At 43.3% G+C, this 24,506-nt stretch overlaps 2 protein-coding genes across 2 annotated transcripts; one reads left to right on the forward strand and one right to left on the reverse strand.

Annotated features, from left to right (window-relative positions):
* Window positions 1-3,063: 3,063 nt before the first annotated feature.
* Window positions 3,064-17,758, forward strand: LOC131264928 (putative nuclease HARBI1). Its single transcript, XM_058267194.1, has 4 exons — window positions 3,064-3,221; window positions 16,791-17,223; window positions 17,283-17,442; window positions 17,484-17,758. Exons 1-4 carry the CDS (start codon window positions 3,064-3,066, stop codon window positions 17,756-17,758), a joined length of 1,026 nt encoding a protein of 341 aa, XP_058123177.1.
* On the reverse strand, window positions 17,639-18,912 carry LOC131264939 (uncharacterized). Its single transcript, XM_058267205.1, has 3 exons — window positions 18,906-18,912; window positions 18,512-18,678; window positions 17,639-18,441 (listed from the first exon to the last, which is right to left on the reverse strand). Exons 1-3 carry the CDS (start codon window positions 18,910-18,912, stop codon window positions 17,782-17,784), a joined length of 834 nt encoding a protein of 277 aa, XP_058123188.1. The 3' UTR covers window positions 17,639-17,781.
* Window positions 18,913-24,506: the final 5,594 nt, after the last annotated feature.

Below are 24,506 nucleotides of genomic sequence, written 5' to 3' on the forward strand. Positions count from 1 at the left end.
GGCAGCTGTATGCCCACTCTCTAGTTCAATTTAACAAAATCGTATCGTTGTAAAAACAATGGCTTGATCGGCTGCCACTAAGAAGGCGCTAGGGTCCCGGCGCCTCCAGCAGTAGTGGTGAGATGCTCACGTCGGAATCCTTAAGCGGTGATAACGCAATAATCTACCAAATGGTGCAATTGTTGCAGCAACAAGTGCCAATGGCAAGGCAAACGGACAGTCTGCATGAAAAGCCTAATAATCCATGGAACAAACAATCCATATTTCAAAACTCAGTTTAGCCCCGCTAGGCAATTTCGAGCAAATCGTCCTCAAAAACGTCCTCCATGACACAAACATCGAGCAGTTTTGTATGGTGAGGAGGACAAGGAGGACGATTGCTCGAAAAACGTCCTCCTTTTGTTTCATCCCCATACAAAAATGGAGGACGTTTGTTCGCGCGGAGGACGTTTTGAGAACGATATTTCGAGCTGCCTAGCGGGGCGGGAATCAAAGTAGAGTGTTAGAAAGCAACAAACATTTCGGCCGAAAAATAATCCTTTGCCGATCAGCGGCAATGGTTCCAACTTGGTGCCGCAGTTCACAATATAGAACAACAAAGAACAACATTGCAAACTCTTGTTTACGTTCCATTGAAGAAACCATGGTTATCGGGCCTCGTGTTAGCAACCATTGCTATTGCAGCTTATTTGGTGGTCTGGTTATCCAAACGGCGTCAGCACCGTAATGAAAACAACACTTTACCCACAGCGCATTTTTTGCTACCAGAACCCAAACCATGCGAGCCACTCAATCAAGCACCGGTAGAAGTTACATCGGAAGTGCTGGCTCCAACGGTAAACAAGGCAGAACCAAAGGAAACGGCACAGGCGAAGAGAGGTATAAACGCACAAAATGCAAAAACAGCTATGCAGGCACTTAGCGAGAAAGTACAGGTAAAAGAAATAGCATCCGATAAAATAGTCATTGAAGAAAAAACACTTCCGTCTGATGAGAACATGCCGATACAAGAATATTGTTCACACGAGAAATTTGATTTCCTGTCTGACTTCTCAAAGCAAAAACCGTTTCACGTGATGAACATACGATAACACCAGAAACACTTTGCAACGAAAAGTAGGAGGGAGAGGGAAGAAAGCAATGGTCAGGAAAGAACTATTAAATGGGATGCACGGGGTGAAAATGATTCAGAGTAAAAATGGATACCCTTAAGACCGCATACAACGCGCTGGAAGCGGAAGAAGGACCGAAGGACGACAGACGCTGGGGGAAGTATCCCGTCGCCAGGGAGGCGGAATATAAGGAGGCACTTGGAAACTTGATCGAACTCCTGCGGAACCACACGGAGCTGGAGCCATCGCCGATCCTAGTGGAGTCGGCAAGGCCGTATGCCGCCGGTTACATGCGTATCCGGCAGGCGTACGCCATAGTAGCGGACGAGGGCTACTCATTAATCAAATAATCCCTGGAGGGATTAAGAGAGGAACCGATGGAGAGAAGAGAGACCGAGGGAGTGAAAAAAAGACCTTTGAAGAAGAGAAGTAAAACAAATGAAGAAAAATGGAGTAGTTTGTTTGAAAAATGTAATACTTTGTTTAAAATTCATTTTACGAAAGAAAAATATAATCACAAGAAAGAAACAAAAATATTGTAGCATGTCTATGCTATACAGCACAAAATCCACCACCCCAGAAGTACCGCGTTTTTGCTGAGCGTGGAAAGCACAATGAACTCTCCGTTTCATAATCGAATGTTATGCACTAAGTCTCGAAAACAGCAAGATCAGATGACACCGCCACAAAACAAACAAAACCCATTTCGATAAAACCCCAACTCAGAACCAACAGAAAAACACCCAAAACTGCCCTCTATGCAAATTGATAGATCGACGCACCCAGCGATGCAGCGCAAACAAGTTGCGACACAATTGTGCGGGAGCATTGCACCTAAGTAATATGACCCATGGCAAGCCGGTGCATGAAAAACAGGGAACCAGCGGGTTTGGGCATTTGAGCCAAGTAAGCATGACCCACGGCGGGAACGATGCGCGCAAACGTTTTTTACCAACCAGCATTTATAGAACCGACAAACAAATTTTGTAAACTAGGTTAGCCTCAAAATCAACACTTATCCAACTACCTGTAAACTAGCCTTAAGAAACAGTATAAATAAATCGAAGCCGAATAGACAACAGAACTGTTCGGTGGACTCTGATCGGACGTGGTCGTAATGCCAATCGCGCATCCAGTAAACTAAAAATTCTGAGTTTTCATCTAAGTTCAGTCTACACGATGACATAAATCCTCCGTTTCGAACAGTGCGCGACCGCAAATGGTTTCACGCAGTATTCGTAGATAAATGGTGACCACGAGTTATGGATACCGTATATCCACCACATGGCGACCGTGATTTAAATCAGCAATCTACGGAGTGAAGTGATAAACTTTAAAAATTGGCAAAATGGGAGGAAAATCATCAAAACCGCAGGCTGATGTCGCTGGAACAAAAGACATTACAATTCTGCAAAATCAGGAAGTACACACAGAAATGCACGTAGCACATGAGCTCAAGCTCAACATTCTTTTGATTTTGGTGACAGCAATCATACTGATCCAGTGTTTAAAATATGCATACAAATTCTTTGTAAAAACCGCCAAAAAACAAGCATTAAAAATATACGAGCTTCAACGATAAACATTGAGTGAAAATAAGACTATAAGTGAAAACAATGTCCACACTATAAGCGTGAAAAGTGACGATAGTAATCGCAAATTTGAATTATAAAAATGGAACACACAGTGTATATATGAGGACGAAAAGCCAATGGGCAAAATAACTATGTGGTGCCTCATTTTTTTGCTCGGTTTAGGCACAATCGGAGGCGTGGCAGCGGTGCCTTGATGTGAAACGCGAGTTTGAAGAAACAATCTCGCGGAATAGAATGTTTGGGCACGATTTCTAGAACGGAAGACATTGCCGTCACACAAAAGTGCCAACGGTACAGTCGCCTGATCAACCGGTCGCCGCCCGTCGCCACCCCGGCCCCACCATCGCGATACATCGATGGCTCTCGGTACCACCATTCCACCGCCCAACATTCGTACCATCCCTCAGGTGGGACGTTCCTGGATTTATCTTAGCCGTTTCGCTCCGGACATGACGGATGAGGACGTCCGGACCCTGGTTACGACGCAGGTTGTGCGCAAATGTGATTGTGCGACGTTAGGTGCGACATGATCACGAATCCTCACGTCCACTTACCTTCGTGTCGTACCGACATGGGGTCCCCGTTCAACTGATTGGGACTGCGTTGTTACCAGCCACGGGGCCGCGGGGAATAGCTTTCCGCGAGTTTATCGACCGGCCTTCAGATGCACCTCAGCCGGTTTGGCGTCCGAGCCAGCACCCGTCACCACCGATGGTTCGACCGATCAACTCGCCTGATGCCGTTGATCAGCCTCCTGCTCGACGGAACGAACTGAACTTCACGGCTAATGTTGTTGCGTAGCGTGCACTGCCTTCGTCTGGTGTCGCATGTCAAATAAGACCCATCTCGACTGCGCTTCCTTCGACTCCTGCTCCGCACTTGCCCGCTGCTAGTAATACATACACCGTTGTCATCGAAACGGACGGACATTGTCGCACTGGTCCTCGTCAAGTCACCCGCTCTTCCGACTCCGTACTGGTTTATTACCAGAATGTGCGTGGAGTCTGGACGAAACTCGATGGCTTACGATTGGCTATTCTGGAACCCGTGAAGCGACCCAGCTGGCCCAACAGCTAGCCAACTCCAACCGTCTCCCACCTCAAGCCACCAACCGCCAGCCAAGATCGCCAACAAACATCGACGTCAGCAGAAAGAACACTCCGCAACCACGGAAGCTCGCTATGACACATCACGAACGCGCGCGGCGAAAGCGCAACGCGTCAGCAAAACCCAGCCAAGGTCGAAACCCGCCAACAAACATCGCGTTAGCAGAACACAGCCAAGGTCGGAACCCGCACAGCTCACATGGCTCAACGTTGCCGAAAAATCATTGTCAGCAGAATGCAGCGTCGCACCTACGACACACAGTCACCGAACGGTAGGATCGCGTAACAATGCCAACGGGCTTGATCTGGTTCTTCTTCTTCTTGGCGTAACGACCTCTTGGTCATGCCTGCCCGTTAAGGGCTTACGAGACTTGTTTCCCTGTTGTACGTGGATAGTCAGTCCTCTCGTACAGGGGAGGGTCCGGTCTCGGTTGGGATTCGAACCCTTGCCGTCGAGGTGCTGAGCCTCGGCGCTCATGGGCCGATTTTCTAACCGGCGCTACCGCTCGGCTGTCGCGGACCCCCTTTGCTTGATCTGGTTATGAGTTGTGTACAGCGGAAGAAGAAATGTTGATCGCGTAAGTTAAGATGTTGTTCAACCCAAGCACAGCTAATGGCAAAGCATCCCAGAGACATCACGGAAACCGAGGACTGTTTCCATCCGGGAATGCGGATGACGAAGCGGCGAAGTGAAAGCTTAGGTGCAATGATGACCAAGGGGAGAGGGCGGAGAGAAGAAGGGACAACAGGGATGACTTTAGTATATAAGAACAATCAACTGTTGAATAAAGGTTCGCAATTTTGACCTGGAGGTGCCAGGAGTAAGATCAACTCGCGCGTCGCGTTTCATTTGATGTCTTTTAAGTCCGCTAGTTGCAATCCTTTAAGTTTTCGCGAAGTTAAGGTGAAAGTCGTTAGGAGCCATTCTGCCTGGCCGCTCGACTTCCTGTTCAAACGCAAAGATGCAACGTAATCACAATCAAAGCCAAACGGGCATGTACGCATATTGTAACCTGATATTGTGTACCGATAATAAATTCAACCACGAAAAAACCAAAATAACTATGCGCAATAAACCGAATGTTAAAGAAGCAATGCATGCGTAGTTGGGAATGCGTGTTCCCACGCTTTCAAGTGCATACGCCCCTAGGTAGCATACGACTCGTCTCAATAACACCGCGAGATAATTCTCACGATTTCGGGTGCACATGCAATCGCGCCAATAAACAACATATTTAGTTCAAGGGCAAAAGAACGTTTAGAAACGCATTCAAATACAATGCATGGATTCCCACACTTTCAGGTAAAATAATGAACCCCAAGTTAGGCAAACGAACATGTTCGATCATGGTAGGCACGTGTAGGATCATATTAACCAAACTAACCAATCATAATTAAGTAAACAGGAAGTTAGCCAGACAGTAAATCGATATTAAATCTATAAACGACCAATCAAAATTCAGACAAACAAAAGTGTTAAATTCAAAATTATTTTCTCTATCAAAATTCTTAGAAATTCCGAACACGACCCGTGGGAACCCATTAGAAATAATCCAAAAAGAAATGTTAAACTTAAGGAAGAAATTGTACTATAAATAAAGGACCAAAGATTGATCGAACAAGTCTCAGTTCAGTAGAAGCCTCAGTTCACGACACTCAGTTCTGCAGAAACCTTGATATAGTGAAATCTCAGTTTAGAACTGAGCTAAGGCTCAGTTCCGTCCCCGTTCAAGGATGGAGTTACAGACAGCAAAGAAGTTATAGTGAAGAATAGACAAAAGGCACAGTTCGATCAGTTTAGGCAACTATAGAAACGAAACCACACTTGTGTTTTATTTCGGGACAAAGTCTCGAGAAGGAGGAACGATGGGTTTCTTACAGGTGCATAGTGATTAGTCCACTACGAGTAAAGGGCATTCTACAGGCAGCAGTGAGGCTGCTAATTGAAGTAACAGAAAGAAGATAATATATCATGGCAACCGTGATGCCGAAAGTTCACGTGTAGATATATTATCATAAGAAATAGGAGTGAAGAAAATATGTAATATATCAGGGCAACCGTGATGCCGGAAGTTCACGCGTAGATATATTATAATATTACATGGCGACCGTGACAATAATCTGCAGTCACGAGTGACAAAAAGGACGTGCAAGTATTAAGCAATGCTGGAGAATGGAGTAAATGAATAGTACGAAGCACTAAACATACAACAAACATGGTATAAAACAAACAAAATAAAAAGAAAAAGAAGACCATGAAAAGCTAAAAAGCAAAAACAAAATATTAATGGATGAGTGCATAATACGTAAAGAATTAAGAAAGTTGGAAGTTAATTCCGCATGCTTAATAAAAATGTGCATGTCAAGTCACAAACCAAGAATAACTGGAGATGCCTAAGTTAGTGTTATGAACACACTGGAATATCACACAGAGGCGCACCAACAACATGATTGGAAGTTATAGATACTGATTGTAATATGTGTACTACAGCTGTTGTTCGGCTTATGGAAAGTCTATAAAGCCATACTGAGAAAACAAACAATACGAGCAATAGTGGACCAAAGCGCGAGAGTGTGAATAGTGAACAAAGTGAAAAAAAACACCACAAAAATGCAGGAGCATCTGATGTTTAACTTTCTCATTGATGAGACCGAAAAACTTGTGGAAAGTGTACAAGTGCCAGAGATCAAGGAATTTCTTCAAACGATTTAAACCGGTACAAAGGAAACTGCTCACAATTATTGGCAGCAACAACCAGTGCTCTGCACACTTATTTTTCGGTTACTAAGAGTGATTTTGACAACAAAAACAATATTGGAGGAAGAAAGTGGATACGCAAGTGAAATGGAATGGGAAGATTAAGGCGTGTTATCGAGTGAACCCGTAACAAAAAAAAAGAACATAGTAACAATGGATGCATTATACGACTCGTTCACAAAAGACTTATACGACACGTTGGCAGTGTTAATAGACGAGGCCAGACTGTTATTAAGTGAAATTAACAATGAACAATTTAGAGACAGTTTAAGAGATGTTTTAATTGAAATCGAACAATTGTGGGCACAAAACGTTACCAACGAAAGGTTGGAATTCTACATTATGAGAACACACCTTTTCTCAAGGCAAGTGGAAAGGTATATCAGAACACAGAATGAGAAGGACAACGATAGCGGATACGAAGAAGGTGATTACCATTGGAACGATTAACGTAAAAAAAAAACAAAAAACAAAACGAATCAAATTGATATAAAAGAATGCAAAACGTGAACGGCCACCACAAACAAAAATAGCGTGAAACCTAAAAGATTCATACGTTCAAATCATTAAAAAAAAAATGCCAAGATTCCACTTCATCCAACAAGACACAAAGGCGCTGTGTCGCAAGACACAGTTCATGTGGATCCGTACGTGCCACCTAATTCTAGCGCTGGATGAGCAAAGACTGAAGGAGGTGTACTCGGCAGAGTTGGCCGACATAAGAAGAAACTTCGGCCTCATAACGGCGGAGGACATACACCCCCGGGGTGCAGCACAGATAATCCGCCGCCTAAAGGCGATAAAACACATCGGAAAAAGGCTGCTATAAATGTAGCTACTTATAGTACAAAACCAAAGTAACAAATCGTAATCTTCATTTCTCAGAAAAAAAACGGGTCTGAAAGAAAAACAAAGGGGGTGAAGATAACACTGAAAGAAAAGGAACCTTTTTACACGGAAGGAAAGAAACTGAAAGAACTCGAAAAGTGAAGGAACCTGAACTTTAACAAGTGCGACAGTGCTACGACGATGAAAAGAAAAACCCCAAAAGTGACGAACTTTGACAAGCGAGCAACAAGACAATGATGACAACAATCAAACATATGTCTACAAAGAAAACTACGCGATGCTGGCAACTGGTTATTCGGCAATGAGGACATCGCCCCTAGCAGCAAGCACAACTAAGCAATGATGATATCGCCCCTAGCAGTATAAACAACGAGGACATCGCCCCTAGCAGCATACGGACCTAAGAATGTAATACTCACAAGAGAGGGAGATAAATTAGGATATACACTTACAGAGGAAGAGTTAAACAAATGCCAAATGTTAGGAGAATTAAGAATTTCTAATGTGAACCGGGCCCCACAATCAATGGAAAATAGTTTAGACTGTTTCCCTGCTCGGCTGACCAACAGTAGCGCAGAAAGTTGCGCTAGTAAAGGAATCAGAATTGCACACGACATATGGATAGAAACATGGGTAGCCAACCAATGGATGTATTTTTCACCCAAGTTAGTTATTTTTACCACTATTATAAACCAGACCAACACCCAACAAAGAATCAAGGGGAGCGGAATAATACAACTAAACCGCGGTACATCCGTGCACACGCCTAGTATCGATATTCACTATAAGGAAGAATCGGATGCGGGAGAAGAGAGTACACTTACGCAAGAAACAATCAACATTCCAAGAATCAGTTTAGCGGGAATCGAAGTAGAGCGTGTGAAAGCATCAAACTTGTCGGCCGAAAAATACTCCTTTACTGACCAGCGACAATTGTTCCAACTCGGTGTTGCAGTTCACAATTTAGAACACCAAAGAACAACATTGCAAAATATTGTGTATGCACCACTGGAAAAACCCTGGGTAACGGGCCCCGTTTTGGCGACCATTGCTATTGCAGCGTATTTGGTGGCCTGGTTTTGCAAGCGGCGTCAGCGCCATAAAGTAAACAACACTTTACCCACAGTGCATTTTTTTCTACCAGTACCCGAACCGTGCGAACCATTTAATCAAGCGCCGGTAGAAGTTACATCGGAAGTACTGGCTCCAACCAGCGAGGCAAAACCAAAGGGTACTGCCCAGGCAAAGAGAGTGATAAAACACAAAAATGAAAGAACAACTATGCAAGCACCTAGTGAGAAAGAACAAGTAAAAGAATCAGCAACCACTAAAATAGTCATTGAAGAAAAAAACCTCCCGTCGAATGAGGACATTCAAACACGAGAATGTGAGTCTCGTGAGAACGGTGAGAAGTTAGACAGGAAACCAAAGCAAAAAATGTTTCAGGTGATGAATGTACGATAACATCAGAAACGCTTTGCAAGGAAAAGTAGGAGGGATAGGGAAGAACGTAATCGATTAGGAAGGAACTATCTAATGAGGAGCAAGAGGCGCAGATCATTCAGAAACAAAAGTACCATGGACACCCTCGAACGCGTTTACAACACCCTAGAAGCAGCAGAGGGTCCGAAGGATGACAGGCGTTTGGGAAAGTACCCCGTACCCACCGAGACGGAATACCGCGAGGCACTGGGAGAGGTGCTCGAACTCCTCCGGAACCACCCGGAGTTGGAGCCACCGAGGACCCTAGTGGAGTCGGCGAGACAATACGCCGCCGGATACATGCGTATCCGGCAGGCGTACGCGATTTTAGCGGACGACGGTTATCAGCTGATAACCAAATCCCTGGAGGGATAAAGAAGACGCCGCCCTGGAGAAGCACCACTAAGATCCCTGGAAGGAAAGAATCATAGAATAAATGTGGAAGACCATTGTTTTTGACCAAAAGATAAACAAAAGAAAAACCCTTTTTAATTATTAACTAAGAAAGAAAATAATGTAACTAAGAAAGAAAACAATACCAACTAAAAAAAAAGGAAAAAAAAATTATTATATATATCATAAAACTAATAATAATAATATTGATCATAAAAAAACATAAAAAAAATAAAAAAATTAAAAAATAAAAATAAAAAAAATATATGGAGAAACGAAAAGGTACAATTAAATTGAAAAATTCGAATTTGAAAAAAATTGAAAGAAAATAAGAAGGGCGCAAACTAGAGGAAATTAAAGTTCACTAACTACCACTAGGTTCTAGGAAAGAAGATTCAAAGGGGTGTTCGCATAGAGAATATTGTAGTTATAAATATTCTTCTCAAACGAGGAATCATGAACTAAGTTTAGGGTAATGAATGAGGTAGAAAAACAAAAACACAAAACAGAAGATAGACATCCTCCCCTAAAGAGAGATTAAGGTAATGAAGAGGCAGAGAAAATAAGATTACATACCGCTCAAACATAGCGAAGGAGCCAAAGATGCTCATATAGGGATAGTTAGGGACAGTAGGACGCGAAATGAAAACACAAATGAGCCAAAGATGCTCAAGTAGGGATAGTTAGGGACCGAGATGCTTAAATCCTAGGGAAACGAACAGGCTCGAAACAAGGAATGTCTTAGTGATGGGTTCAACTCCCAGAGCCATTCGATACCCATAGTTGATTAACATCGGATAGAAATCTTAAATCTTAAATACCGCAAATAGCGAAGGAGCCAACAATGCTCAGTTAGGAATATTTAGGAACAGCGCATAAATCCTAGGGAATCGAACAGGCTCTAATTAACGATTGTCTTAGTGATGGGTTCAACTCCCAGAGCCATTCGATACCCATAGTAGATTAGCGTACGATAGGGATAGAAAAATGCTTAAATCCTAGGAAGCTGAACGGGTTCGAATACCAAGGAACGTATAAGTGGGTGCAACTCCCGGAACCCCTTCCTAGTCGAGTAGCATGAGGCAGAATAAGTAAGATACCGCTCAAAATAGCGAAGGAGCGATCGTTGCTCAGTATTATAGGAAGGAGGGCAAACCACGGACACCCACCAATAGAATAGTTTCAGAAAAGCAAAAAAATAAGAACTTAGAATAACAAAACCGCGATAGAACGCGAAGGACCAAATACATTGTAATCTTACAGTAAGAAGAAACCGACAAAATGCAGAATTGTCATTATATTATTAATATGGTACCTTAGTATTAAGCAACGTGAGGTGATTTGCCGCCGTCATTAAAGGGCAGGACTTCCCCGAAAGCCCCAACGTACGCTACCACAAAAGCGCAATCTGACTCTCGACAATCTGGAAACGTATGCAGCCGGAATTGTAGAAGACGGGCTACACAATATTCCTTGAAGGACGCTTGAAGGAAGATCACGACGCATCACGACGAACAGTGCATCGGTAGCTGAAGCCCAACGAAGGACGACTTGGACCATCCCTGTACAGCAGCGCTAGAACTCTCTCTCCAAGACCGTTCTCGAGCTCGAATAAGTGTGGGGGGATGCAGCGACCCACAGGACCTGACTACAGCTAAAACCAGCCGTGTCGCTAGGCACCGCCGTGCAGCTAGCTCAGATCTTTCTCTTCTAGATAGATCTTTGAGCTCGAGTGTAAGTAAGTGTGGGGGGATGAAGCGACCCAGCTGGCCCAACAGCTAGCCAACTCCAACCGTCTCCCACCTCAAGCCACCAACCGCCAGCCAAGATCGCCAACAAACATCGACGCCAGCAGAGAGAACACTCCGCAACCACGGAAGCTCGCTGGGCATGACACATCGCGAAAGCGCAAACATCGCGTCAGCAGAACACAGCCAAGGTCGGAACCCGCACAGCTCGCATGGCTCAGCGTGGCCGAAAACCCATTGTCAGCAGAATGCAGCGTCGCACCTACGACACGCAAGCACCGATCGGTAGGATCGCATAACAATGACAACGAGCTCGGCCTGGTTACGAGTTGACCTGATTACGTGTTGAGTACAACGGAAGAAGAAATGTTGATCGCGGAAGTTAAGATGTTGTTCAACCCAAGCACAGCTGATGACAAAACATCATAGAGGCATCGCGGAAACCGAGGAATGTTTTCCATTCTGGAATGCGGAAGACGAAGCGGCGAAGTTGAGGCTTAGGTGAGGTGATGACCAGGGGAAGGAGGCGGAGAGCTGATGGGACAACAGGGATGGCTTTAGTATATAAGAACAATCAACTGTTGAATAAAGGTTCGCAATTTTGACCTGGAGGGGCCAGGAGTAAGATCAACTCGCGCGTCGCGTTTTATTTGAGGTCTTTTAAGTCCGCTAGTTGCAATCCTTTAAGTTTTAGCGACGTAAGGTGAAAGTCGTTAGGAGCTATTCTGCCTGGCCGCTCGACTTTCTGTTCACAACGCCCATCGAAGCAAAACCAGCGCAACCCGTAAGTGCAGCGCGACCACGCGAAAACAATAACAAGTAACATGACCGCCGCCAACGCCTCGCGCAGAAGAACTTACAATAACATAAACATCCAAAGTGAAAGAACCACCAGGTGAAATCGAGCGCATAACGATGCGACATGTAACATGTGTAACATAACATAACATAACATACATACATAACAGACCGAAGTGCAAGTAGGGCAATTCAAATTTAACCAATCGGGAAACCAAATGATGTCAACTAATCCATTTGTACGAACCGACTAATTAGTATAACATAAAGAACGAACGAAAGAAGGAAGCCTAGTCTGATCGTTGCGCTGCTAGAAAAACCAAGCCTCGTTCATTCCAACATCAACACAGTTCGACGATGCGCGCCTCCAATAAGCGACCCTCCACACTGCAATCCAGTGAAAGGTTTTTAGGAACATTCCACACAAGTTACGAACCATGCGGAACACATCCAACTGCCCGTGAAGCTATTCGAAACGAAGGCACCCTATATGTGATAACAAGTGAGTGCCCGAGAATTGCCAAACGAACAATCTGCGAAACATCAAAGCTGTAAAACATCTCCAGTAACCACTACGTTGACAACATCCTCAACGAAAAACACGGAGAATACTCCTACGAGATTGCAGAAACTAACATGCCGATAGTGGAAATGGTATAAGGTATCTTAGTGCTTAACGAAGCGAACGACACCATGAGGAAGCAGATCGATGGCTCAATGGTTCCTACCTAATCAAATACCAGAATTGCTCGGCCTTACTTAAGGCTTAAGGAAACAACAATCCAACTGTTTTTTTTATAGTGTGATCCGATCTGGCCTGCCATCGACCGAGGGCTACCGACGCAGCAACACGCGCATACCGAACACCTACCGGCGCACCGTAGGTTACGGAAATCCACTACGAGTTATCAGTGACAAAGGAGCCGCGTCCACATCACTCGGTTTTGAAGGGTACATGTGGAGGTGACGAGGCATCGACCAAGTAGAACGGGTTAATCATGTCATCATCGAAATGTTGGTCAAACTGAAGATCGATTGTCCTAAGTAATGTTACCAACATGTTCCCAATATTCAACAATGGATGCATGCGAGTGACGACGATTGACGAATGTAAAGCGACCGACCCAGCTGGTCCACCACCCTGCCTCCTCCAGTCCTTCCCGACCGAAGCCTATAAACACCAGCTCTTCCCGTCCCCACGGAGAAATTCAACCAACTATGGGAAACACGACGTATTATCGCAATACTCCGAACCCGCGCAACCGCCACCCCCACCCGCGCCACACAAACATCGACCAACGCAACCCAAAGCACGAAAACACGGTGTCAGCAAAACCCTGGAAGTCAGCGGCTGTCCCCACCACCACGCAGCAGCAGCAGCTAGCGAGCCGTGCGTGGAAGGCAGAATCGTCATCACGGAAGTCGGACCACGCGTCAGCAAAACGGTTACATCGGGTTACATCGTGTGCGCATCAAAGCCACGTGTCAGCCAAACACTGAAGATCGCGAACACCGATTTAGCGATGCATCAACGCGCGCATGTATGCACCCAAAGCACGGAACCCCAACAGCAGCGATTCGGGTTACATCGAGGAATGCGTCGCTTAGGCTGGGATTCTGGCCGAACAGGTTAATTACTGTCGAAACATGTGTATCGGCGATCGATGGAAATCAAATTAAGGCAATGCTGCATCAGCTGATTTCCTTTCGAAACGTGGGAAGCGCTGCGGTGGCGGTTCGGGCAAATCGGGGACGTTTTGGTAGGGCTGAGCAGCGGAAGGCGGGTATCGACCCAGCGGGGGTTCGCGAAATAGTATATAAGTAACCAACATTTTATAATAAAGGCCGACAGTTCTGACCTGGAAGTGCCAGGGAGATCAAGATCTCTGCGTTTGGAAGTCCGCTTCGTGCATAATAGTTAACGTTTAAGGTAATCGGTAGGAAGCCATTGAGCCTGGCCACTCGGTGCCCCTCAAATGAACGAATAAAGTAACACCCTTCTAGGCCATGTTCGGTGTTCCTATGCGTCAAAAGGATGATCCACGTCTAGGAGAAATAATGGAATTCGAATAACAACATTTAATGAACAACAACGCGAATTGAGAGCCATCTGCAAAATTGAGATATAGAAAGCATCAAAAGAACACACTATCACACAATCGTAGGCAAAAAAAGGATCGATATGAAGTTGACAAAATAAATGGAGAAGAGTCGAATAAAACGGAAACAGCTGTAAGCCATATGAAAAGATACCAAATGTATATCTTCCGGGTCGGAAGAGAAAAATCATGAAAGGCCGTGCGGGTGGGTTTATTTTAAAAATTGCTTATAAGATAAGTATAGATCTTTCGGGATGGAAGAAATTATCAGCAAAGGCCGTGTGAGTTGAGTGAAAAGAAAAGATGACATTGAAATTGAAGTAAACATTGTAACAGAGAAAGATTATAGTATAAAAAAGAATGATCAGTCCTCCTACCAAAGATAAAGCCCGATGCTTCCCAACGTTCCGTATCGTGTATTCCGGAAACACATTAAGTGTTTTCATGCTGTCCGGTCAGCAGAATCCGCCCGTGACTCATTTGTGCGATAAAATTTTAAGCGTTTAAGGTTCGCTTCATGCTGTCCAGTCCATCACCTCCACCATCTATCACATGGCGACCGTGACGGGAATTGGTGCGCGTACTAAGTAAGAATGAGTGAAGTGACTTAAAGATTCGAATCATCGTGATGATTGTTCAGTCTGTTTCAAATCTCAAAAAGAGTTGTTATTTTCATCACTAATTGATACCATCACTGAAGAAGAAAAAATCGCGGAACAAACATTCTGTACTGGCAAAAGAATTCTGGTCGTGGATATCAAAACAACTCGAACCAAAGAAATCAGTATGCCTACGTTGCAGAAGCAACTGAAACTCAGCAAGATCATACCAATAACCAATAAGGAGAATTGGGGCAGCTCACACAGTAAGCGTAACTGTCTCGTAATATCGTAAACATTGAATTAAAATTTTCGTACAATAGGTGTACCCTGTTGGTAGACACTGGTGAAACGATGCAATCTTGCTTGCATTGCGTTTCGGTCACGGGTCAGTGTACGCTTGGAACCGGGCGTTATCAACAGCGCAGCCCATCGATCACCGTTGGCGGAACGCCTTCGCCAAATGAGTTAGTTCAGCGTAGGGAAAAAAAGAAGATCTAAGGAAAGACGCCCTCCGACTACACGATACGACTCCCTCCGAAAGTCAGCCCGCTACATCTGGTGACAGCGGAAAAACTGCTACAAAGTAGTCGGAACGCCGTTGGTAAGTAAGAGGTAAGTATAAGTAACCATTTAAGTTGGGAAATCCGAAAAAGTGTTTAACACTAGAACTACCGGAACAGTCATTTTGACTGGTCAGGTACTTTTTTAATCACATTTATTTCTTAAATTTGAACAATTCTACCAAATGTTAATGCATGACTTTCACACATTCGATGGAATCTTTATTTTGCTAAAGTTTCACGGTAGTTCTAGTGTTAAGTATAAGATTAAGTTGTGTACTTTAGCCTAAGCCAAGTGAAAAGTGTTTGGCACATTTATTCTCGTTACAAGCCGAGTAATTCTTTGCAAGCGTCGAAAGAGCAGTATACACATAAGTGCTTAAGCTGGAATTTTTCAATCAAAGCAAAGTTATTGACCTGGTTTTGAACATTAAAAAAATTGTGTTCGTATTTCCCACGGAGGAAGCCATCAAGTGTATTCCGTAGTTCAATGGAGCTCCGAAGGAACTGAACAAGTTCCTATATCTGGCGGAGATGTTCGCCAAGACAATACCGATTGGAGATTCAGAAGAACCTCTGATTCAGGTAGAAATGCTCAAGCTGGTAGGGAAAGCAGCTGAGCAGTTTAACAGAGTTTCCGCAAAGTTATGAGAGGATGTAAAATCTAACCTCGTCCTCGATTTGGTAAAATTTGAAGAACTTTTCGAGCAAGTGGAAACTTTGCAACAAGGTAAGCAAGAAAGTTGAACAAAATAAAAATATTTAGAAGTATACTGGGAATAATATGACGAACGAGTCATGTGGGCCACGCAATTTACGGGTTCATTTTTTGGCAGGGTTGAAGGACCAAATTTTAAAGACCTTGGCAACAACCCAAGCTTCCATGCCATTGGACGACTTGTTGGAGTTCCTTGTGAAGCGACCCAGCTTGTCCAACAGCTAGCCCCAACCGTCTTCCACCTCAAGCCACCAACCGCCAGCCAAGATCGCCAACAAACATCGACGTCAGCAGAGAGAACACTCCGCAACCACGGAAGCTCGCCGGGCATGACACATCGCGAACGCGCGCGGCGAAAACGCAAACATCGCGTCAACAGAACCTAGCCAAGGTCGAAAACCGCCAGCAAACATCGCGTCAGCAGAACACAGCCAAGGTCGGAACCCGCACAGCTCGCATGGCTCATCGTGCCGAAAACCCATCGTCAGCAGAATTCAGCGGCGCACCTACGACACCGTCACCTAACGGTAGGATCGCGTAACAATGACAACTTTACTTGAGCTTGACCTGGTTATGAGTTGTGTACAGCGGAAGAAGAAATGTTGATCGCGGAAGTTAAGATGTTCGGCCCTATTCCGGGGAACGGTCGTTCCCGGGAAGGGTCGTTCCCGACGATTTGACAGTATAACAGAAGGCGTTACAGTAGGCGGTATTTTTACAGCCGAAATCAATCGTGTCGTTTGTTTACTGTAGTTTGTTTACTTTTGAATTTGGATTTGTGAGATTACAATTGCTCGAAACATGAATTTTATTCATTTTCCTATCATAAATGATGCTGAAAACATCAGAAAATTAAATATGTATCGGCGAAAGCTTCGGTTAAACTCGAATCCAAAACAGCTTTCTGATACAATGTAGGTAACGAAAAGAATTTCATTTGGACCATGAATGTAACCTATTTACATTTCAGGTTTCAACAAAACTTTAGGATATCCAAAGATATTTTCATGGATATTGTGTCCTTGATTGGACCCCACATAGCCGCTCGGACCGATTATGGTTTGACGGAGGAACAAAAATTAGCAGCTTGTTTGCGGTACTTTGGTGAAGGAAGATATCAGCATGGAACTGGAAAAGATTTCCATGTTGCAATGGCGCAGTCAACGTTCTCGAAGGTGCTACGTGATGTACTTCCACCAATGCAATCCCTTTTGGGCGACTGGATAAAATTAATTATGACCGAAGAAGAACGAATTGAGGCTAAGGAATATTTTTTCCAAAAGAGTGGCCTTCCTGATGTGGTGATGTGTGTAGATGGAACACACATCAAAATAAAAAAACCTAAGCTACGGCCATTGCAGTATATGAACCGAAAAAAATTTTACAGCATAAATGCTATGATAGTAAGTATAACGATATATGATATTATATGAGCTTTTATCGAAAATTTTAATATTTCCAGGTATGCGATCATAAAAACCGAATTCGAGCAATCGATGCCCGGTTTGCTGGGTCGCATCATGACGCACACATTTGGAGGGTTAGTCCAATAAGCAAGCATTTTATGGATCGACACAGAAATGGATTCAACGATAAATTGCTAGGTACATTTATAACAAGAAGTTGTGAAGAATGTTATTAACTGATTGTCTTTTTGATCCAGAGCCTTACAGGGATCCAGATTCAGGGTCTCCAGAATCTGAATTTAATAGGAAGCATTCGTCTGGACGTATGATAGTGGAGAGGACAATCGGTTTGCTCAAGAGTAGATTTAGATGCTTGTTAGGAGTAGATGGAATATTAAATTATGAACCGCAAAAATGTGCACAAATTATTAATGTATGTTGTGCTTTACACAACATATGTGTTGAAAATAATATAGAATGGAACCTCCATTTCCAATCTTTACTAGAAGATGTGGGAAATGATTCCGATTAAAAAATAATCGAAAAAACAAACATTTACTGTTTTTGTCTTTTTATTTCTAGTTCTTCCCGTTTCAAGGCAATTTTCTTGTTAGCTATTTCTATTTCTAATTCAATTTTTTTTTCTTCTAGTACTTTGTAGTACTCGATCCTATCTTTTTCGAGAGCTAGCCTCTCCTTTTCTATTTTCTTCTTCCACTCAAATTTTTCCTTTTCCAAGTTCAACTGTTTTTCAATAAGATCATTTTTTCGAGCCATAAGGCTATTATATTTTCGCTGCTCAAATAATTGCAGCTCGGCTATTGACCGTTTTTTCGGCCTAGCTGCACCTATTTGCCGCAATGATAGGGGCGTTTGTCCACGTGTTGGCGTCGAAGCAGGTGTTGACGGATCCACCGATGGTTCCATCGTTGGTTGTATCGATGGATCCGCAGATGGTTCCACCGATGGTTCCACCGTTGGATCCACCACTGGTTCAGGCGATGGTGCAGGGGTTGCTGATTGGGAAAAACCCATTCCCATTACTGGAACATCAGCGTTCCCAATTACAACCTTTTTCAAATCCAATATCGCGATGGCCTGCTCCTCGAGCTGCGAAAATGCCTTGATCGAACAAGGCCCTCCGCCGGTTGATTGGTACTCGCGATTGTTGTGGGCGAGCTTCTTTTTAAGGCCATATTTATAGCCTTGCCAAGCCTGGAACGAAGTAAAAACATTCATGGGTTAATTGATATGGGTAATATTTTGTTTGATATAACACGCTTACCCTTTTCCACCCGGTTCCATCTTTCGATGGAGGACCAAGGGGGTTTAATTTGCCTGCTACGGCGTTCCAAAATGTTGGACTTCCCACGCACTTATCCTGCGCAACGTCGGGATTGTCCTCTATGAGCAAAAGAAGTTCCCTGGGGTGAATTGGGTCTTCGTAATACCCTTACGTTTATTCTAAAAAATAAAGAATTGTATTAGGATAACTGAATAATAACTGAACTTTTTTTTTAAATAAATCAATTACCTCCATTATTAATTCCTTGACAATTTATTAATTAATCAAAACAATTTCACACAGCTCAAACAATCCACACTAGTCCGTGCTCCACTTGCTACTGAACCGGTACCTGTACGGCTCACGCAAATTTGAACGAAATACATGAACTTACCATTCATGAAAATCACATTGCATTGCATTGGTTGCCATAGAAACAAGCGCGCTTGAGGGAATGGTCGGATCGTTATAGCCACCAGGTTAACTGAGGAAACCCACCTGGGGCAGATAGCCTGAAGAAACCTGCTGGCCTGGAGAAGGATAAACTGTTTTTTCGTAACGGTTTTACAATTTGCACATACACATGCTTTTTTTGCCGATTTTTCGATCTGCCATTATTCTAAGGTTGTCTTAGAGTGCTACAGGGCCAATAAGACCCACTTTGTACCAAACTCAAATTTCTCAGAGTTTCGCCCCATCGAAAAATACTGGGCAATCACAAAACTTCATCTAAGACGAAGTGATGGAACAGTTAGAGATGTTCTTGGCACGAGAAAGTGGACGGAGGTTGCGAGAGGTGTCTCATTCCATGATATGGGCGCTAATGTAGGAACCAAACAACAAAATACGCGAATTTAAAAGAACATGTAACAATTAAATAGTAAAAACCTATTTTTATAACAAACGTCATGAATAACTGTACAAAAGAAAAATACTCATAATTTTTTTTTTTGCTTTTTATAATGGGTTCTCGGCCTTGTCACTCTTTCAGCCGGCGCTCCAGTTTTAATTTCCGGGTGGCGTCACTAGAAGCACCACAGCAGCGCGCTTTCCTTGGTTCAATTTACTTATGGTCACACTTTAAGATATGTTATAAGATCCCACACAAGCTAATTAAGCCGAGTAAGATAAATGGAGAAGAGTATCATTTACCAAACTAAAACAAGGCCATTGGTGTTGCTCATTCTTTGTATGTTGTTCGGTATCCAATCTAGCAAAGAAAACTGGAATTATTAAGCCACATCGAAAAGATAGTGGAATTTAGTGGGTAATCAACCTGAATTTTGTGGAAACCCAGTTCAGTAACTTTCTATAATCGGGTTTTTTTTTGGGTTGGGGGGTGGGTTATATATCGAATTTTAGTAGTGTTACAACGCATCTCTCAAAGCGACCTCTTAGTGTCCTATAGTTCTTCTTTTCTGACTGGTATTTTTGAGAATAGCTATAAGTCTTGGAGTCAGGCATCCTATTGAGCCATTGCTCTTCCAACCAGTATGAGGTTTTGAGTAGATGCAGCAAATCTACTGCATTCTCTTCACTAGATTGTAATGCCTTTTATCAGGTTAAGGTTTTGGTGACCAACAGTTCCTCTTGGCCTGATAGCTTAGATAATAATTAGAACTTGGATTTTGTTGTTACCATTCAACCATAATCATCTCATATGGCATTAGAATAACCTGGATAGGAATTAGCCATTCACAGTTTGATACGGCTTCATTATTGGGCTTTGATTCACTAAATTTACCGCATCTTTTTCCCGGGAACGTTAGTATCTAGGAGCAAAACTAAACTAACTAAAATGTACAAAAAGTAAACCCCCATTAATAGTTTTTGGTCTAAACTGGTAGGAGGTTGTGGATGTGGAGGTTGAAATTTTTTGAAACCACAAATAAATAAACTTAATGAATTTTTAAAATTATAACTTATAGATAATATTTTGGGAAACACCCTCAAGTATCTTTACTGAAAATTTCAAATCGATCCGACATCTAAATAAAAAGATATGAGGTCTGAAGTAGAGGAAAACGGAATCTCCCTTACAAATTTATAGACTACACAGGTTGACCGGTTGAACGAGTAAGGGGTATCAATCGAAAAATGAAAATGAAAATTAGTTAAACTCCTTTGAAAAATTTTTTTCTTTGGCAAAACGATAGAAAATTAATTTTTCTAGTCATTCTTAAAGTTTCATGCCGATACGACAATCCAATCAAAAGTTATGTGGAAATAAATCTCCAAAAACTACCCGGGTAGACGATTGAACGGATGCTCAAAGAGCAGCAAAAATTTTCCCCATACAATGCGGGAACGACCGTTCCCGCGTATAACAGTTTAACTCTGGCGTAGAACAGAAAACGAACGTTTTTAAAAAAATTGACAGTTAAACGTAAACAAACTACGGGAACGACCCTTCCCGGGAACGACCGTTCCCCGGAATAGGGCCGGTTGTTCAACCCAAGCACAGCTGATGACAAAGCATCGCAGAAGCATCGCGGAAACCGAGGAATGTTTTCCATTCTGGAATGCGGATAACGAAGCGGCGAAGTTGAGGCTTAGGCGAGGTGATGACCAAGGGAAGAGGGCGGAGAGCTGATGGGACAACAGGGATGACTTTAGTATATAAGAACAATCAACTGTTAAATAAAGGTTCGCAATTTTGACCTGGAGGTGCCAGGAGTAAGATCAACTTGCGCGTCGCGTTTTAATTGAGGTCTTTCAAGTCCGCTAGTTCGTCGTTTAAGTTTCGCGAAGTTAGGGTGAAAGTCGTTAGGAGCCATTCTGCATGGCCGCTCGACTTTCGTTTCAAATGGTGACAGCGGTGGGATAAAAATCTCAGTATCATTCAGTAGTAACCCGGTGGGTTACGAAGGTGATGCAAGTGTAAGGAAGTAAGTTGAGTGTAAGTTTAGAGACATTGAGTGTAAGTTTAGTGACAATAAGTGAATTAGTGACAATAAGTGATACAAAATAAGTGGCAAACAATAAAATAAAGTGACAATAAAGTGTAGCGAATAGCAAACAAAGGACTGATCCAGCATACAGCAGCTAGCCGACATCGGAACAACGGACGTCGGGACCTAAGAGAACCAGCGGACATCAGCGCGAATCAACCACGGATGACTCCAACCGGAATGAAGACAACACTACTGGTCACCTGTTGGGAGACACATTGTTGATCCGCGGAAAGGCTCGATTTAAGGTTGAATTCGATTGGGACAAGCTGAACAAGGAAATCGAGGCGTTGGAAAAGGCAACCAAAACTTTTAATAAAACATGCCAACTAGTGTCCTCCAACGTATGTAACGGATTGATCGACAATCTACAAAGCGACTATAATAAGATAAAAGAACAGCGGATGCTGCAACAGGAATTGATTCCACGACGACCCGCAAGGAGCTTATGGACGTATCTGGGGGCAATGGATTCGGAGGATCGGTCCCGAATCGATTTCGATCTCGATAAAGTGCGGTCCAATGAGGAAAACTTAAAACGCCGGCTAGATAGCGAAGTGGGGGTAGTAACGGCTATGTATGATTTGGTAGCGAATGCGTCTAAGGGCATTGACGAGAGATTAGATAACCATAGCATAGCACTCGAAGCCATCAGAAGAGAGTGGAGAGAGGGAATCCGCGATATGAACCATCACCGACAAATGATCCGGATGGAACAGGAGCTAGTAAAGCTACATTTGTGGATTATACAGTTGCTTAACGATATCCATCGTAAACAGCGAATTGCTCTAACGGCACTAATGAACCAGGACGTACCCCTTTCCGACCTCATGACATTAGTTAGCCCAGTAGAATTCATGACCGAGATGGATCGTAGGGAGCGAACCCTTCCCCCTAACCGTAGTTTTCCTCGGAAAACCAACGGAAAGATCAACATGGGGATTCTGGGTTTCATGAACCAACGAACGGTGGTCACGGGAAAAGGAATAATAGAATTACATCTGGAAGTACCCATAGTTGAAACTAATAGTTATCAGACGATTAAAGGAGTCGTATCACCGCGCCTATCGGGTGACACTCTAATAATAACCGATCTTGACCGAAATATACTACTCATGAGAGAGGGAGAGAAATTAGGATATACCCTCACAGAGGAAGAGTTAAATAAATGCCGAAAGTTAGGAGAGCTAAGATTATGTACAGTAAATCGGGCCATTCAATCATTAGAAAATAGTTTAGACTGTTTCCCTTCCCTACTGACCAACGTTAGCACAGAAAGTTGCATTAGTAGGGGAATAAGAATTGCACACGACATATGGATAGAAACGTGGGTAGCCAATCAATGGATGTATTTTTCTCCCAATGAGGTTATCCTGACCACTATTATAAACAAGACCCACACTCAACAAACAATAAAGGGGAGCGGGATAATACATCTAAAACGGGGAACTTCCATGCACACGCCCAGCATCGAGATTCACTATAAGGAGGAATCAGATGCGGGCGAAGCGAGCTTACTTACGCAAGAAACAATCAACATTCCAAAACTCAGTTTAGCGGGAATCGAAGTAGAGCGTGTGAAAGCATCAAACTTGTCGGCCGAGAAATACTCCTTTGCTGACCAACGGCAATTGTTCCAACTCGGTGTTGCAGTCCACAATTTAGAACACCAAAGAACAACATTGCAAAATCTTGTGTATGCACCCCTGGAAAAACCATGGGTAACGGGCCCCGTTTTGGCGACCATTGCTATTGTAGCATATTTAGTGGCCTGGTTTTGCAAGCGGCGTCAGCGCCATAAGGTAAACAACACGTTACCCACAGTGCAATTTTTTTTACCGGTACCCGAATCGTGCGAACCATTCAATCAAGCGCCGGTGGAAGTTACATCGGAAGTACTGGCTCCAACGTTAAGCGAGGCAAAATCAAAAGGTACTGCCCAGGCAAAGAGAGTGATAAGACACAAAAATGAAAGAACAACTATGCAAGCACCTAGTGAGAAGGTACAAGTAAAGGGATCAGCAGCCACTAAAATAGTCGTTGAAGAAAAAAACCTCCCGTTGAATGAGGACATCCAAACACGAGAATGTGGGTCTCGCGAGAAATGTGAGAAGTCAGACAGCAAGCCAAAGCAAAAAATGTTTCAGGTGATGAATGTACGATGACATCAGAAACACTTTACAAGAAAAAAAAAATAGGAGGGAGAGGGAAGAACGAAGAATCGATTAGGAAGGAACTATTTAATGAGGGGCGAGAAGTGCCAATAACTCAGAAGCAAAATGGACACCCTGCGTAGCATTTACCAATCGCTGCAAGAGGAAGAAGAGCAACAGGACGATCGTCGTTGGGGGAAGTACCCCGTCCCAAGAGAAGCGGAATACCGAGAGGCGCTAGGGAGGGTACTGGCCCTCCTGGACGAACACCCGGAGTTGGAGCCACCAAGGACCCTGGTGGATTCTGCAAGTCAATACGCTGCCGGATACATGCGTATCCGGCAGGCGTACGCGATATTGGCGGATGAAGCGTACTTCCTGATAGTCAAATCCCTGGAGAAGTAAGAGGACAGCCGGCCTTGAGAAAAAACGCGATCTTAGCGGACGAAGGATACTGATAACCAATCCCTGGAGAAGCAAGAAGACAGCCGGTCTTGAGAAAAAAAAAAACATGTGTTCCGAAGAATGTGAATAAATGAGGAAAACCAATAGAGAAAAAGAAAAGAAAACCTCTCCTTACAAATTTTTATAAATGAAAGAAACAAAAAAAAAATTGATGAAAATATGAAAGAAAAAAAAATGAAGCTAAGAAAAAAAAAAAAAAAGGAAGGAGAAATAAAAGACGAAAGAGAAAAAAAAACCTTTCTCTTTACAATTTATTATAAATGAAAGAAAATATGAAGCTATGAAAAAAAAAGAGGGAGAAAAGGACATTAGAAAATAATATAAACAAATATTTATGATTTAGTTACATTCAATGTTCGATCCGAATATTCATGTTATTTAGGTTTTATTTTTATCCCGGGTCTAATAAACAATCACTAGGTTCTA

Source organism: Anopheles coustani, chromosome 3 (genome assembly GCF_943734705.1).
Source record: "Anopheles coustani chromosome 3, idAnoCousDA_361_x.2, whole genome shotgun sequence".
In the NCBI taxonomy this organism is placed as follows: Eukaryota; Metazoa; Arthropoda; class Insecta; order Diptera; family Culicidae; genus Anopheles; species Anopheles coustani.